General features: G+C 42.1%; 1 protein-coding gene across 1 annotated transcript in view; it reads left to right on the top strand.

Annotated features, from left to right (window-relative positions):
• LOC108579955 (sodium/potassium/calcium exchanger Nckx30C-like) overlaps positions 1-14,974 on the top strand; it is a 34,623-nt gene that overhangs the window by 11,674 nt on the left and 7,975 nt on the right. The window contains exons 2-3 of the mRNA XM_017943593.1: positions 4,842-5,113; positions 10,538-10,673. Coding sequence (XP_017799082.1) covers positions 4,842-5,113; positions 10,538-10,673 — 408 coding nt within the window. The remainder of the gene's footprint in view (positions 1-4,841; positions 5,114-10,537; positions 10,674-14,974) is intronic.

Here is a 14,974-nt window from a genome sequence, read left to right as displayed (position 1 = left end):
TCGTTCCTGGCAAATATTTATTTGTCCCCGGGCGGATGTGACCGGACATTCAAATATTTAAGGTGAACACGTTAAATAAAGTGGTATTTTTCCTTGCGACCCGTGCCCGGGTTAATCGATAAACACGACTAACGATGTGTGTTAAAAAAAGAAACCCGGAGAGAGGCTGGCGTGCCTATTCTACTCTTTCCAGTTTCACCGTACTCTATTTTCTACACACTTTTATGCACAAAGTGGACCAATAATAACTATCACCTGGAATATCTCCAGAGTCCCGAAAATCCGAGGAAAATTCATCCAACGAAAATTGTTCGCTACAAAAACGAAAAATTCATCGAACCAAAGGACCGTCGTACGGTGTCGTGACAAGTTTTTTACAGTTAGAGTCGCCGAAGTGACACGAAGGTTGTTTTTTTTATTTATTTGTTAATAACAGTCCTTGAAACGAATACAAAGACTCGTGGTATATGAGCGAAGGTCGCAGAAGGTTGATTACGTTACCATCGGCTGGATCAATTGCTCTTTTAACGACGTCAGAATTTATCGTGGCACATGTGCCTCCGTGACCTTGTCTGACCTTGTGTTATAGGTCTGTGTTCGTCTTGGGGGCTGCTATTAACAAATAAATAAAAAATCGTGACACGACCTTCGCATCTCTTCGACGACTCTACCTACGAGGCAATCGATGACCCTTTTCATACCGAACGATGTTTAGTTCAAAAATTTGTTTCCTACTTTCCTCGTTCTGGAGATATTTAATACCTGTAATTTTTATTGGTCCATAGGTATACAGTGTGAGCCACTTAAGGGAGCCTTCTAGGGTGACGGCCGTTTTCTTAGGCCTTCTTTGCTAATTTATTAGAGAAGTACGGTAACAGTTATTAACACGAGCTTTATTCCTATGTATTTACTTGTCCTCGAAGAATCGATGCAAATTTTTTTTGTTGAAAAATAGTTAAATATGGCTGCTGTGGAACGCGTCAAACAGGAGCATGAAAAGAAAAAGTAGGTCCATGGTTGCCATGATTTGAGCTGTTCTGTTTATCAAAAATAAAAGAGTCCATTTGATTCTTATTTAGTATGCATGTCGCTACGGTCGGTAGTGGAATAAGAGAAAAATATTGAAAATTAAAAAAGTGCCGGCACTTTGAATACGAAGTATCGATTTTGAAGCGAAGTATCGCTTGTTCACGATAGCGCGCGGGTGAATCTCTGTTGGCTCGTCCCTGAGCGCGGGCTCTACGCGCGCTCTAATTGGCCAGTGTTTTTCGTTAATAATTCAAAAACGAAGTTTCAAACAGCATTTTGGTCAAGGAAAAAGTTGTTCAGAGTGACCCCAGCAATCCCCCATTTCCGGGTGTTACACTCTTTACGGGACACCCTGTATGCACACGTACGTGGAGGGTGACAGGGGGAAGAAAGAGAAACGAGATAAATAGCAAATGAGGCAGCCTCCGGCTAGACGGATACTTTCATATCGTCCCGACTTTCGGTGTTCTTCTCTCCATTCTTTCCCTCTTTGACCTAGTATCGCTGGAACAAGTGCAGGATCGACGTCGGAGTCGGAACTAGCCGCGGTAACGAACGAAATTTCTGAGTGTCTTTACCAATGTTTCCACACTTTCTCGCCGATTCCAAACTCCGCCACAATGCTCTTCCTGCCTATGGAAACTAAGAGGGTCGAATGTTATCGCGGAATAGCTGTACGCAAGAATTCAGTACGGTAAAGAGGAAACTGAATAATTTATTTAGTACACGTATCCTGTCGCATTGGAAACTCTTCTGTTTCCTTCGAGCTACGATATCGAGGTGTCACAGCGAAGTGTGGGGTATCTCGCAGCGTCCAAAGCGAAGAATACTCGTGGATTAAGATTTCTCTCCTCTCCCCTGCTTTTTATCGCAGACTTTTTTCTCGCAATATCGGTAGAGAGGAGCGGAAAACTTGAAACAGCTCGAGGAGAGCTGTGGTTGTAGGCGAAAATTTTCTTGCGAAATTACCGCAAACCGACGATAACGAAACGGAAGTCTCGGTTGATTCACGGTTGCCGGATTCCCTTCCTGCTATCCGCTATTAATTAAGGCCATCCCCGGAAGAGGAAAGAAAATCACGCCGGGAGAAATTAGTTCTCGCGGTGAGAGTTGGAAGGCGTTATACCCGCTGGCTTTCCCCTTACTTCGAATAGCAACGCTTCTTCAAATCCATACCTCGTCGAGGTACGAGAAACGTCGAGACTGGCCATTTCGTAATTTCTTTTTGTTTTTTTTTGTTTTTTTTTCGAAGTGTACTCTGTGTAATACGAAGGCGTTTAGGAAATTGCAGCCGCATCTTTGTGGGCTTTACTTGGACTTGCGATTGAAGTTCGCAAAAGTGGATTTAACCCTTTGGACTCCTTTGTGAGCCGACGTCAGTTTTTAAATTGCCAGTTTAAGGGGGTGTTCTAGTCTAGACTTTTCTAAAAAATCGACTTTCTTTTTTTACATTTTCTGAAAGTAGACACTGGCAGAAGTATAACTGTCGAAGGATTTTTCCGAATTCGTAAAATTGTCCAAGTTGTAGGTGGTTAAAGAAGACGACATGTTCTTCTTGTGTAACTGGTATGAGAAACTTTGAACGCGCTTTTCTCGAAACCGTGTTTTTCTAAATGGCTGACATGATATCTCAAGTTCTAATCCAAATTTCACATGCACCTTCTGTGGATGTGATGTTATTGTCTGAACCAGAATTTTTAGAGCCTCTGAGAGACGAAAAAAAGTCGAAGAAATCGATAGTCAAAATTCAAAGTGCCGCCATTTTGTAAATTTTCACTATTTTCTTTTCATTCTGGCACTGAATGATATATAATTCAGACAGTTTTGATTATTTTCACTTGAAAAAAATTGTGAACTTTCTTAAGACATGAATAAATATGTATGCGAAATGCCGATACTGAGAAACTTATACTTTCCTTGCAAAAAAATCCCTAATAAGGACTAAAAAATGGCACTCTAGACTAGAATACCCCCTTAAACTGGCTGAGCAATAGGTACACACATATACCTACGTATGATTTAATATTTTTTAAAAATACAGAAAGAAAAAGCCTACTTTGAACAATAAAAAAAAATAAAATATCAATTAAGTTCAGTACCTATTAATAGAAAACAAACTACTCTAAACTTAACTAAAGTTGTACGACTTAATGCTATTTTCAATATAATTAGTAAAAAATAATTTAAATTGGTTCCTATCAACCAAACGTCTTCCGAAGTGCACTTCAAATAAAATTCTTAAAATAACAGGGAGTATTTGAAAAGAAAATTTGGAGTTGAAAGGGTTAAAATAAGGATAACAGTAGTTTATTAAGAAACGTAGAGAAATGAAATAGAAACTAAATCTCTGATTCAACTACAAACCACTCTGTTTCCATTCTGAATTTCTCTCGCACAATCTCTTTCCACTCAAACTTCTCTCTCCCAAATCTTACCAAATCACTCTTCCTTTTTACAACACGCACTCCCTCCGTTCTCTCTCCTTTTCCCCGAAACTAACTTAAAACTAAGGTACCCCGCGGAAGGAGCTGCTATTGCCTTGTCGTCTCTCGAGAAACAAACCAAGGCAAAAACGGCGATCTCTTACCGAAATAAAAATTTAGAAAAAAGGAAAACCAGTTGAAAACATCGATGGAAAGTTGATATAAAAAGGATCGCGAGAGATTGCAGCGTTAATCTTCTCCCGGTAATTTTCTTAAACACGATTCACTAACGCGCAACGGCATTCGACACTGGTAATCCAATTTGCCGACGATCGTGCGAGTTAAACTTGTTACGTGCTCGCGACAAATGCCTCGAAGACTCAACCCGTTCACTCGCGAAACGGTAATACGTTAATGGTATTGTGCCGGCTTCCGCGACACTGTGTACATATGCATCGTTTTGGCCGTTGGTTCGGTAGCCATTGCTACTCGCGAGGGTAGAAGTTATTATCACGAACGGAAGAAAATTGAACGAGTTTCTTTTTTCTTTAATATAGACAGCGTATTTACAGATCGCTATAACTGTCGAGGAAAATGGTAACTGTTACGTAACGCAAGGCTGTTGGAGGTAATCGCGCGAAGGACGTAGAGCAACGGGCGCACGAGAAAGGCTTGAATGACTCTTGCTCATAATTATTTCGTAGTTGCCAGCCAGCTTTGGCCAGATTTTCAAACGCACGCTTAAATGGAACGGCGGCGTATAGTATCTGGCGGTCTTGCGCATTTTCTCATCGCCCTCAACTAAATTTCCAACGTCTTCTCCGTCGCGATATCGATAAAGGTAGAGGAGAGTCTTTCTCCCTTGTTCGACGTTGGAAATTGGGTTTTCGGCTGTGGAGAAGGTTTCTGGCTTAAGAGGTTGCATTTTTTTCGTAGCGTTAAGTAGGATAGAGTTCATAGGCGTCGATCGTTTCTCTCGAACGCTCTAAATCATCGTGAGGGTACAAATGATTTACCTCGAACGCGAGAAATAGAATCTCCGGGAGAAGAGATATTTCCTACACTTTTCCAGCAGTAACGGAGTAGGCGAGATTGCTTCTATTCCGGGCACGATTGTAAATAATGTTATTGTAGACGAGGAAAAATGTGAACACGAGGGAGAAGAAAGAAGGTAGCAGCACTCGAATGAAATAACTTTTGCAGCTAGTTTGCAAACTGATCGCGAAACATCGACGCCTATACCGAGAGAGCTCGGTTTCGAACTTGTTGAAAGTTGTTATAGAGTAAATAGTACAGGTAGAAGTAAAGAAGAAAGGAGTAGAAGGACGGGTAGGTCGAGGTGCACCGCTGTTTTTTTCCTCATTAACCTGCATCTCTGGTACTGTTCAGGCAAAGTGGACGAGAAAGCGACGCAACTGCACGCGATAGCGTCGCTACAGGTGCTGCTGGATGCCACGAAGCCGCACAACGGTGCCGCGACATCGACTGCAGCCCATTACTCCGGTGCATCGTCGAAAGAGACCACTCTGCAGCTGCAGCAGGGCTCACAGGGCACAACCACGACCACCACCACGACGACGACCACCGCCGGCACCACCGCCGGCATCCAGGAACTTCCCAATGGCGGCATAGCTGCTGGCCTCGACGCGGGCCTCGAATCGGTAATTGTCGAATTTCATCGATACCTCCCAGCTTTGCCTCCCAACGATCCTAATTCTTGCGGCCACGTTGCTTCCTATACCCTTTCTCTGCCGATCGTTCCTCCTGTGTGCCGTGAGTGAGGTGTAGTCGGTGGAGGAAATATGGCGAGGTTGCAAGTTCTCTCAGGTGTGAAAATTCACAGAGTCGACAGAAATTTGAGAAGACAAGAGCTCGAAATCTGCGTCAGGGACGCGTCAAGTGTGTTGTTTACTTTGGTAAACAGTTTGGAAACGTAAAGTGCTGTGTGCAACCCTGAGTATAACTGATCTTGCTATATTTCTTTCATGGACTATACATTACCGACGGCAACTCTCGAAGCCTCGTAGGGCTCGAAAAATTAGACGGTATTGTAAAGTTTCACAGGCCGACGGTTTAACTCTTTGCGGACGGACTTAACCATTTCAGGACGGAGGACTATGTGCCATGTCGAAGTACCGACAATTAGGTCACTGCTTTGGTTTTTCTTCTCAAGCTAAATTGAATCAAACTACATTTTCCTCAAATATACCTCTGTACTGCGCTGAGAAGATGACAAGCATTGTCTCTTGTGTGATGGTAGAGGAGCTAGTAGAGTGAGAATGCAAAACACTACACCTACTGTACGTTCAAAATAAGAATAACCTCGCTCTCGGGCCGATTTTCGTCCGTTCTGCGCATAGACAGAGAACGTAGCAGAGGAGAAAAACGTAGGCGGTTAAGTGGGAGTGCGGACGTTCTAGCCATGCCTTAGGCACGTCCCATACGCGAAACGAGGTTACTCTTATTTTGAACGAAGAGTAGTTATCTTCTCAGCGCAGTACTGTACCTCTATTGCTTAACCCACTGGAGGCCAGCGACTTTTCGAAAGTCGGTCCGCAGGAGCCAAAATTTTTTCTCTCTTTATATTGAAAATTGAGAAAAGAAATTTTCGTATAAATCAGGCCATGACACACCACGTGTGTCTACTCACTTTGTGGTCCTCGCTTGAAACCAACGCAGCTTCTAATATCTACAGAGCTTCAACTTTTATTTTCTTTAAAAGTCATCTTACTCCCACGATTACTTCAATAACAACGTGATACGAATCCTCGAATACTAATTCTCCTCGAATGGATTAAAAACACTTCGTCAGTTGCGTTCCTACTATTTTGTGAACGCACACACGAGTCTATCGTCCCGAAAGAGTTAAGAACAATTAATCCTCAAGGAACAACGAGGAACTTTCAACTCGAAGACGTCTCTGTTCGACATCGACAGAGCCCAGAAGATAGTTAGCCGCATTCCTGATCCGTGCCAACTCCGTTAGAGACGGTAGCCGCAATGCCAGTCCGGGTGAGAAACTTCGCGCAACGCGTCACGCCGAATTTCTATGTAGACAGGATCCGTTAAGGCTGAAGAGAGAGGCTGGTCGAAGCTCGAGCGACAGGAACAATGGCCGCGTGACATCTCCTCTGAAACCGTTCATTCTGTCGTGTCTTTCGCGCGATCCCATTTCTCTCGAAAACGAGACACCGGGTATATAGAATCTACAGACGTGGCTGGAAAAGAGGAACACGTAGCAGGAGAAATTCCGTGTGTGATTTTTCTTTTCACTCTCTCTCTCTCTCTCTCACCAGCGATCCGCGAACACGGGGATTGTAATTTGAATTCGTTTCCTGTCACGAAGCCCGGCTGCGAAATCCGCTCGTTTTTCTGATTTCGAAATAACTGCAGTTCAGACCACACGACGACCCGGCCAATTATCGTCTATCGATCGAATCGAAACGACCAGTCTCGCGAATCAACCGACCGTTCCACGTCCAGTTTACGGTGAATGCTCCAGGCACCGACTGAACTTCTCGTTTCCCTCGATGCACGGAGGATAGGGGAAACATCCTGCGAATATAAATATAGATCCTTACGACGGTTCGTTAAAAAATACTGCAACCTTTCTAGAGATCGTGCATCTCGGATGAAATTTGACGAATCCGATAAAAATTTTGATTCCTTGCCGATTCTCCTCGAGGGAGAGACAACCACGACCGCATCGACCGGGGTTATCGATGAACGTGGGAAACGCAAGCGTTCGATAACGCTGTCGCTGTCGTTCTATCTGAAATTCCGTCCGTCTGCCTGCTGGACAGAGGATAGATGCTCGATAATTCGTCGGAACGTGCGGGACAGGAAAAGTGAACCGAGGAACAGCTTATTTTCCAACCGGTCGACCTCTGACAAACGATCGCGTCGCGTCCTCTAGTTTTCCCACTATCGCTGCTACGGTTGTGGTAACGAAGACATTTATAGTCGAGAAACACCACACCGTGTGACAATAGCCGAGCGTTTCGAGAGGTTGGGTCGTTTGGTATAGGGAAGGATATCCGGGCTGAAAACAAGGCAATTGCGAAGAGTGGCTTTTTCCCAGAGCGGCGAGAGACTTTCGTTTTTCAACGATCCACCGTCAAACGTTGCTGCCCACCTCCGACCAAACTGCTTTCAGCTTAATGTCCTTTGTGGCCCTGTCTTCTTGTCCCCAATCCTGCTACAAGCTTCCTCGCTTCTTCTTCTTCTTATACACCTACGTTTGTATATCCTACGTTCGTGAATGTAACGTACCGTGAAACCTTCCCATTTTCACGGCCACTCTGCCGCGAACGGTTCTCGAAGGTTAGAGAAAAAGACAGAGGCGTCGGAGGGAGGAGGGTGGAAATGTAGGATCGTTGGCGGTTAATTCGCGATGAAACCGGTTTTCCGCGACAAAAAGAAATTGGCAGCGTGAGCTTTTCCCCGATATTAGCTTGGCTGTGGACTAAGGGATAGCGAGGGGGGATTCTCGAACCTCTTTGTCCTAAATGAGCGAGAAGGCCTTTTCATTTTGAATGTATCACGAATCTGGGTCAATTCTTGCTACACCCGGCGTCACTGCCGCTACACATTCCCCTATTTTCGGTACTACCCCTTTTACTTTCCCGGATAATCGAAGCAAAGTCACCAGCCGATGGCTTTTCCGCCCGAGTTCCGCGTTTTCTACCATCGTCTCCCCCTCTTTCAACACCCTTTCTCAAGGCCGCGGATCCTCCTGTAATTCTTCCCCTCTGTGTCTGTTGATCTTCGCCGATTCTCCTTTATTCCACGCTTTTCACGTTTTCTATTCATCAACGCGCGCCTCTTCGCGCTTTGACGGTCGAACAGTTTTTTCAAAGGAGCGCCGTTGTCATTCGTCGAATCTATGTACACCCTACCTGTTGTCACGAGGGCTGTTATAATCGAATTAAATCTGTGTGTTCGACTGAACAGTTGATATTCGAGGATTGCGGAGAGATAGAGACACGCGCATTCTGAAGCTGCTTGACTCTCAGTCGACAGCCATATTTAAGTTTGTGAAATAAGAAAATGAAATAACAAATTGTATATATTTGGTGAGCTCCAGTACAGTGTGGACCAAGCAAAACAGGCCACCTAATTATCTCCTCTGGTAATTTAAATGGTTTCAAAGGGTGAGCAAGATGGAAGAAAATGTTTTTCCGTCTTTTTTCCCCAAAGTTACGCGACCTGATACTCTAAAATTTTAGGAGAATCTTCCTTTCATTTTTGCCATCTCCTCGAATATTCACTTTTTTCCGGAAACTTGCTAAAATGGTTCGCTTCAACTCACTTGGTCCTCCCAGTGTCGGTAGTTTCTCAGAATGCACAAAAACTCTGTACAAGAACGTGCAAAACGTTTCTTACCCGCGGGATGAGAGGTACAAGAGCCGAATGATCCTGTAATCATCGTTGGTCAGAGGTGAATTTGCTTCACCGTGTCCACCGAAGCGTCGAGACCAACTACTCTACTCGACACCGTTGTTTCCGCCAGTGGAAAAGCCGATTTCTGGTCGGGCACTCGAGGCCGAAAAGCGGGCACAAGATGCTCTCGTACGGTGAAATTATCGGTGTACTCGGTGAGAATTACTCGACGTGGTGGCACCACGCGGCAATTATCCCGGGCGAAACGATTGCAGCTGGAAAATCCAAACACCTACGAGGCCATTGTGCCGCGGTTACCCGAGGATGAATATAAGGGCTTGCTTTGTGCCTTTACAGCACATGCACAGTCCGCGGTTTTTAGAGGCCTGTCTCTCTCCCCCCGCGAGCTTTATTGTATTTCCCAACAATAAGCGTGTTGCCTCGAGTGCATCGCGGGTAAAACCCCCCTCTCGTTACCATTCGACCGGATCCGCTGTACAGATTAAGAGGATGTGTTAATTAAAGGGTGTGTCCGGTTGCTACATGCTTCGCTTATCCCTAAGTTGCAAAAAATTAATCGATAGGCCTTGGTAATATGCGGGATAGGCTTTGGAAAAATTTGCATAGAATCTGCATATTTGTGCGGTCTCTTCGATTGTCAAATTAATAGTGTGATTCGTGTGATAAGTTAAGTGGAAAGTAGGGACATAAGGTGGAAGGAAAAGTATTAAGGATGGTGTGTGTATTAGTGTTGAAAAAGAGTTCGGTGGAATATTTGATTTTCGGCGTCTGCCGTAAATGCTGAAGAGATCGTAGGAGGAAATTGTTCCTCTTGGTTTTTCACATTTCTTAAGTTACTACTCTACTATGGCCAATATCGATAATTTAGAATTTTAGATCTTTGTCAGATTCGAGGGAGAATTCTTATCGGTAACGGTAAATCAGAGAATCGTGTTTCCTTGGAAATTTTATTCAACTAGCTAGCGCGAGATTAAATTGGCGGTTGAATTTTCCGAATTTTCTGAATTTTACGTATTTTACGAATTTCCGAATTTTAGGAATCTCCCAATTTCCGAATTTTACGAATATTCCGAATTTTCTGGATTTACCGAATATTCCGAATTTTCCGAATCTCCGAGTTTCCGAATATTACGTATTTTACGAATTTCCGAATTTTAGGAATTCCCGAATTTTTGAATTTTCTGAATTTTAGGAAATCTAGAATTTCTGAATTTTTGGAATCTCCCATTTTCCGAATTTTACGAATATTCCGAATTTTCTGGATTTACTGAATATTCCGAATTTTCCGAATATTCCGAATTTTCCGAATTTTAGGAATCTCCGAGTTTCCGAATATTACGTATTTTACGAATTTCCGAATTTTAGGAATTCCCGAATTTTTGAATTTTCTGAATTTTAGGAATTTTCCGAATTTTAGGAATCTCCCAATTTCCGAATTTTTTGGATTTACCGAATATTCCGAATTTTAGGAATCTCCGAGTTTCCGAATTTTACGTATTTTACGAATGCCCGAATTTTTGAATTTTCTGAATTTTAGGAATCTCCCAATTTCCGAATTTTACGAATCTCCCAATTTCCGAATTTTCTGGATTTGCGGAATATTCCAAATTTACCGAATTTCCAAGAGCACGCGTAGAAGATAAGAAAAAATGGGTTGCTCTGTAAACGCGTTGTTGTTTCAGGGAGACGAGGATAAACCTCCAAAGGCGTTGGACATGGGCTGGCCCAGCAGTCCCAGGAAAAGACTCATTTACATTCTGGTAGCGCCAATTCTGTTCCCTCTGTGGCTGACGTTACCGGACACAAGGACACCCAGGGGTAAGTAGCCGTCTCACCGAAAAGAAATATACTCGAGATCCTTTAACCTACCTTTCGCCAAGGCTTTGTTTCAATTACCCGGAAAAGGAAAGGCGCGGATTGTTTGAAATGTAGGGCGAGAAAGGAAGTGGTCTATTGCCCCTCTATCCCGTTGAAAGCCTGTAAATTTTTGGTTTTGGCTTTCATATAGGGATATCAAAAGCACAGCTCTACTCTGGTCCACCTTAAAAGAGGATCCTCTTGAGAGGATTCGCTGGTTTATGACTTTCAGCTCGAGGATTCTTCCGTAGACCGATTCAATCTTCCCGATATTCCTCCATTTTTTTCCAATCTTAACGATTTCACGCTATTTTAAACAGATACTTTTATAAATTTTAACAAAGACGTTAACTCCTTGTCTTGTAACAACAAAATCAGTTTATGGTCAAGATGTGACACAAGAAGAATTGTATTAGGTCATCCCATAAGTTCGTGCCGAATTTCATAGTTTAGATCAATATTTCCAACGAACCTTTAAATTTGATTAAACAAACAAAAACCTAAGCGCTTTTTCATTCTACAACTTTTTCTATTTTTTTTTTGTAAGACCAATTATGTCATCGCTATAGTATTTCCCTGGATTTTCATTCAATTATTTTTCGCTTTCAACGCGAACTTATGGGATAACCTAACATTTCTATTAAATTTGTATGCTCCAATTTAAGGCTGACGATTACCAAATATAAATTGCATACTTCTTCTTATTTAACGTGTATTAAAATAGTTGAAGACAACATACGTAGTATATTCTAGCAAAGGGTTAATTTCTCAAAGTATATTTCGAATAGAATTGCAATTTGGCCATTATCTCGAACAGACATTTTTCCGAATTTCAACGAAGAATAGTCGAACAATACGGTCTTAACTTCGCGAAGAATGTTTCCAGTGGAACATGAACGTGCAAATTGAACAAATTAATATGCTCCTCGGTACCGGTAAAACGGTCAGAATACGGAATGTAATCTTCGTAGGAGAGGGCGGTTAGCCGATTCACGAGCTGGCGAAAATGCACAGAACTCGATACTCCTACCCCCGTTTTACACGCCATTTTCATCGCTTCTCCGCTCTGTGAATCGGTTGGACAGGACGTCGAACGCGTTTGCACGTCGATGGAACGTCACAAAAATAACTGGAAGAAAGTTTGTTCCCGTAGTTGCCGATGCAACGGCTAATCGGAACTGGATATTTCCGTCCCGGTGCTGCAATATTTAACGCGACCGCTCGATCGCGCGAGCCACGCAAGAATATTCCATTGCCATCGAAAAACTCCACTCCGGAACGGTTCAACCGCCGCGTCGGTTTATACCCGGCCAGATTCAATTATTAATCCGTCACTCCTGCCTTTCGACGTCTGCGGCTTAAACGTTGCCTCTGATCTATCAATCGATTTAATTTTATCACTGTTTTTCCTGGGATATAGTTGAAAATATTCCATCTGCGTTCTATTTCCTTGCGAGTTAACATTGAACTTTTCGTCGGTGAAGAGGCGTTCAATTTTTATTCTCATCTGTGAGTTTCGACTGAAATTCGAAGCTTTCAGAGCAGCAGTGACCTGACCTACAATTTTAACACTGGAAGTAGCAAATCCATTTCGAAATGACGGATTTCAGAGTTCTTACTTTGAGTTGCTGAAATTGTTAACACGATTTTGTTCTAGTATAGGGTAAAGTAGCCTAATACGAGACCCCAGCATATCTTCGTTACAGAATGTCTCGAATGTCGTAGCGATGCTGTTTTGTTTCGTAATTAACCGCGTTAATTATCATGTTAAATATGAAATTTGACAAGCATACTTGTGCAATACGTTGCAGAAAGTTTTTCAAGTGATTCGATTAAATTACAAATACCTCGAAAATAGTAAGTTTATAATCATTTTCATGCAATGGAGCTTCGTTAAATAACGAAGACTTAATCTCGAAGCTGCTTAATAGCTATCGTGTTATTGTTACCGAATATGAGAAGTTCCTATTGTAAGAGGAGTCTCGTATTAGGTAGCCAATTTTGTTTTAGCGTACAAAGTGTTACCGGTCAGCCCACGAAGTCTGCGGTGCTGAAGAAACAGATTTAATATGCCCAATGTGTGAAAAAAGACAGAAAAAATAGCCATTTTTTAAATCTGCGTATTTGCATAATTTTCGTTTTTATTTTATTACGAAGGAACCGAATTTTCTTTACTGTATCGAATTTTAATAAAACTGTTCTTAGTCGACAGTTATGACTTGTTTAAGAAATGGGTCTCATATTAGGCAACTTTACCCTATAGTGTCTTTTGTTGAAATAAAGAAGTAGTTATATATACTAATTCATTTTCCATTAGTGATTCTAATTTCGAAGTTTTTCGTGCAGTCTTGTCTGAGCGTACCAGAAGGGAAAAAATTGATCACATTTTAGTGTTAAATTAATTGATACTTTTGCATAAATCATCTCTACAATCCACGACAAACGAATTCTAAAAAAATTTAGAAGAAAAATCATACATACTGAAATTAACCCCTTAACATATGATTTCTTTTCTGACTGTGCATCTAAGCGTCAGCCATTTTACTGCTTTAGTACTGTATCAGGTAACGAAAGGTAATCTGTTACAGATTAATTACATTTGGTAATCCTCAGTCTTACAAATTCAAACGAGAGTTAGGATTACAATGAATTTTTCTTATTGATATTACTATTTTTCTCGCATCTTCGCCAGGATCTCTGCCACGAGTCTGCCACGTTATTATAGGGGTTAAACCTCCGATTTTTGGGTGCAATTAAAGTTTTATTAGAAAGAACGAAGACAGATCAATCGTGGAAATAATTTTCGCTATTATTGATGACCTTTTGCAATTTTTCCGGCAGCTTGCGAATACCATCGCGATAGAAACTCGGTGGCTTCGAATTAATTACGTGAATCCTGTCGGAAAGAATTCCTTTCTACACCCGATACAATACTTCCAGGCGCACCCTGAAGTACACTTAAAAATTGAAAGTTCAAAAAGTATTTTGCAACGTCAATAACGTAATTAGCCATATTCTCAAGATTAGGTCACTATTCCGCTGATAACCCAAATTCCCCATCTTCTACAGCTGACGTATCGATAAACGTAATATATTATCACGGTTCGATAAGAAAGGCCTGAAAGAAATTCGTTCGGCTCCTCGTTGATCGACGTAAAAAGCCCGACTCGAAGAGGGTCGGTTGTTCGAATTTTCATTCTCGGAGGGTGGTTCAATGTCACGAATAAGGTCATCAAGATCGTACGACCGTAATTAAACTAGCTACCCTAAGATGGACGGTAGACGGCACGCGTTCACGTCTGTTATTCAAAACCGTTTCCCGGGCTGCCATCAATCACGGACGTGCTGCATTATCACGGCCTATTAACGGCCTGTATTTCAACGCGACACAATGCCAGCGACGAAAGATGATATTGACACGCTAATTTCGAATCGACGACTGATTGTTACCTCGCTCTGGCATTCAGCCTCGCGGCGAGCCAGCCGCTTTTCATTGTTACAGAAAATTGCGACGCGGCCTCTCGATTTCAATTTACGCCCTCGAACACCGGCGGGGAAGAATTCGTTTCTGTGCCAACTGCTTCGGAGATTTTCGAAATCGGCCGGAGAATCGTTCGTTTGTTACACGTGGCTCGTTTAACAAATGAAGAGACAGAGGAGCTGTAGTCGAGAAAGTATCTAAATAAGTAGGATACTTCGAGGATCGTAAGTTAACCCCTTGACGTATGATTTCTTTTCCTGATGTCAAGTAAGAAGAGTTAACGTACTGTGGATTCATTTAATTTGGCAATCTTCAGTTGTACAAATTAAATGAAAAGTTGGAATTAAAATGAGTTTTTCTTACTGATATTACTGATTTTGTCTGATCTTGACCAAAATCTGCGATACGAGTCTGACTCGTTATTGTATTATATGTAGATTATTATCGTATTATATACAGTGACTCTTACTATCACTTTTTCTAAATTGGACTTAACGACTTGAGTTTTTTTGAGAAGTTAGAAGGATTGGTATACTAGATGACGTGTATAAAATTTTTTGAAAATATTGCAATTTGTGAAAAGGTCACTGTTTACAACTTTTTTACCCGAGCTTGTAACGAAAATTTAAAACATACGTTTTGTAGATTTGTGTCGATTATACACATGCTGAAAATTCCATCGAAATCGGTAGATGGAGAAACAAGCGACAGGCATCGAAAGATGTAGGAATCTTCAGATTTATTACAATTATAGGCCGAAAGTCGTGAAATAGTGCGATTT

This window comes from Habropoda laboriosa, unplaced genomic scaffold, assembly GCF_001263275.1.
Source record: "Habropoda laboriosa isolate 0110345459 unplaced genomic scaffold, ASM126327v1 scaffold2, whole genome shotgun sequence".
Taxonomy (NCBI): domain Eukaryota; kingdom Metazoa; phylum Arthropoda; class Insecta; order Hymenoptera; family Apidae; genus Habropoda; species Habropoda laboriosa.
This window is presented reverse-complemented; position numbering and strand designations above follow the sequence as displayed.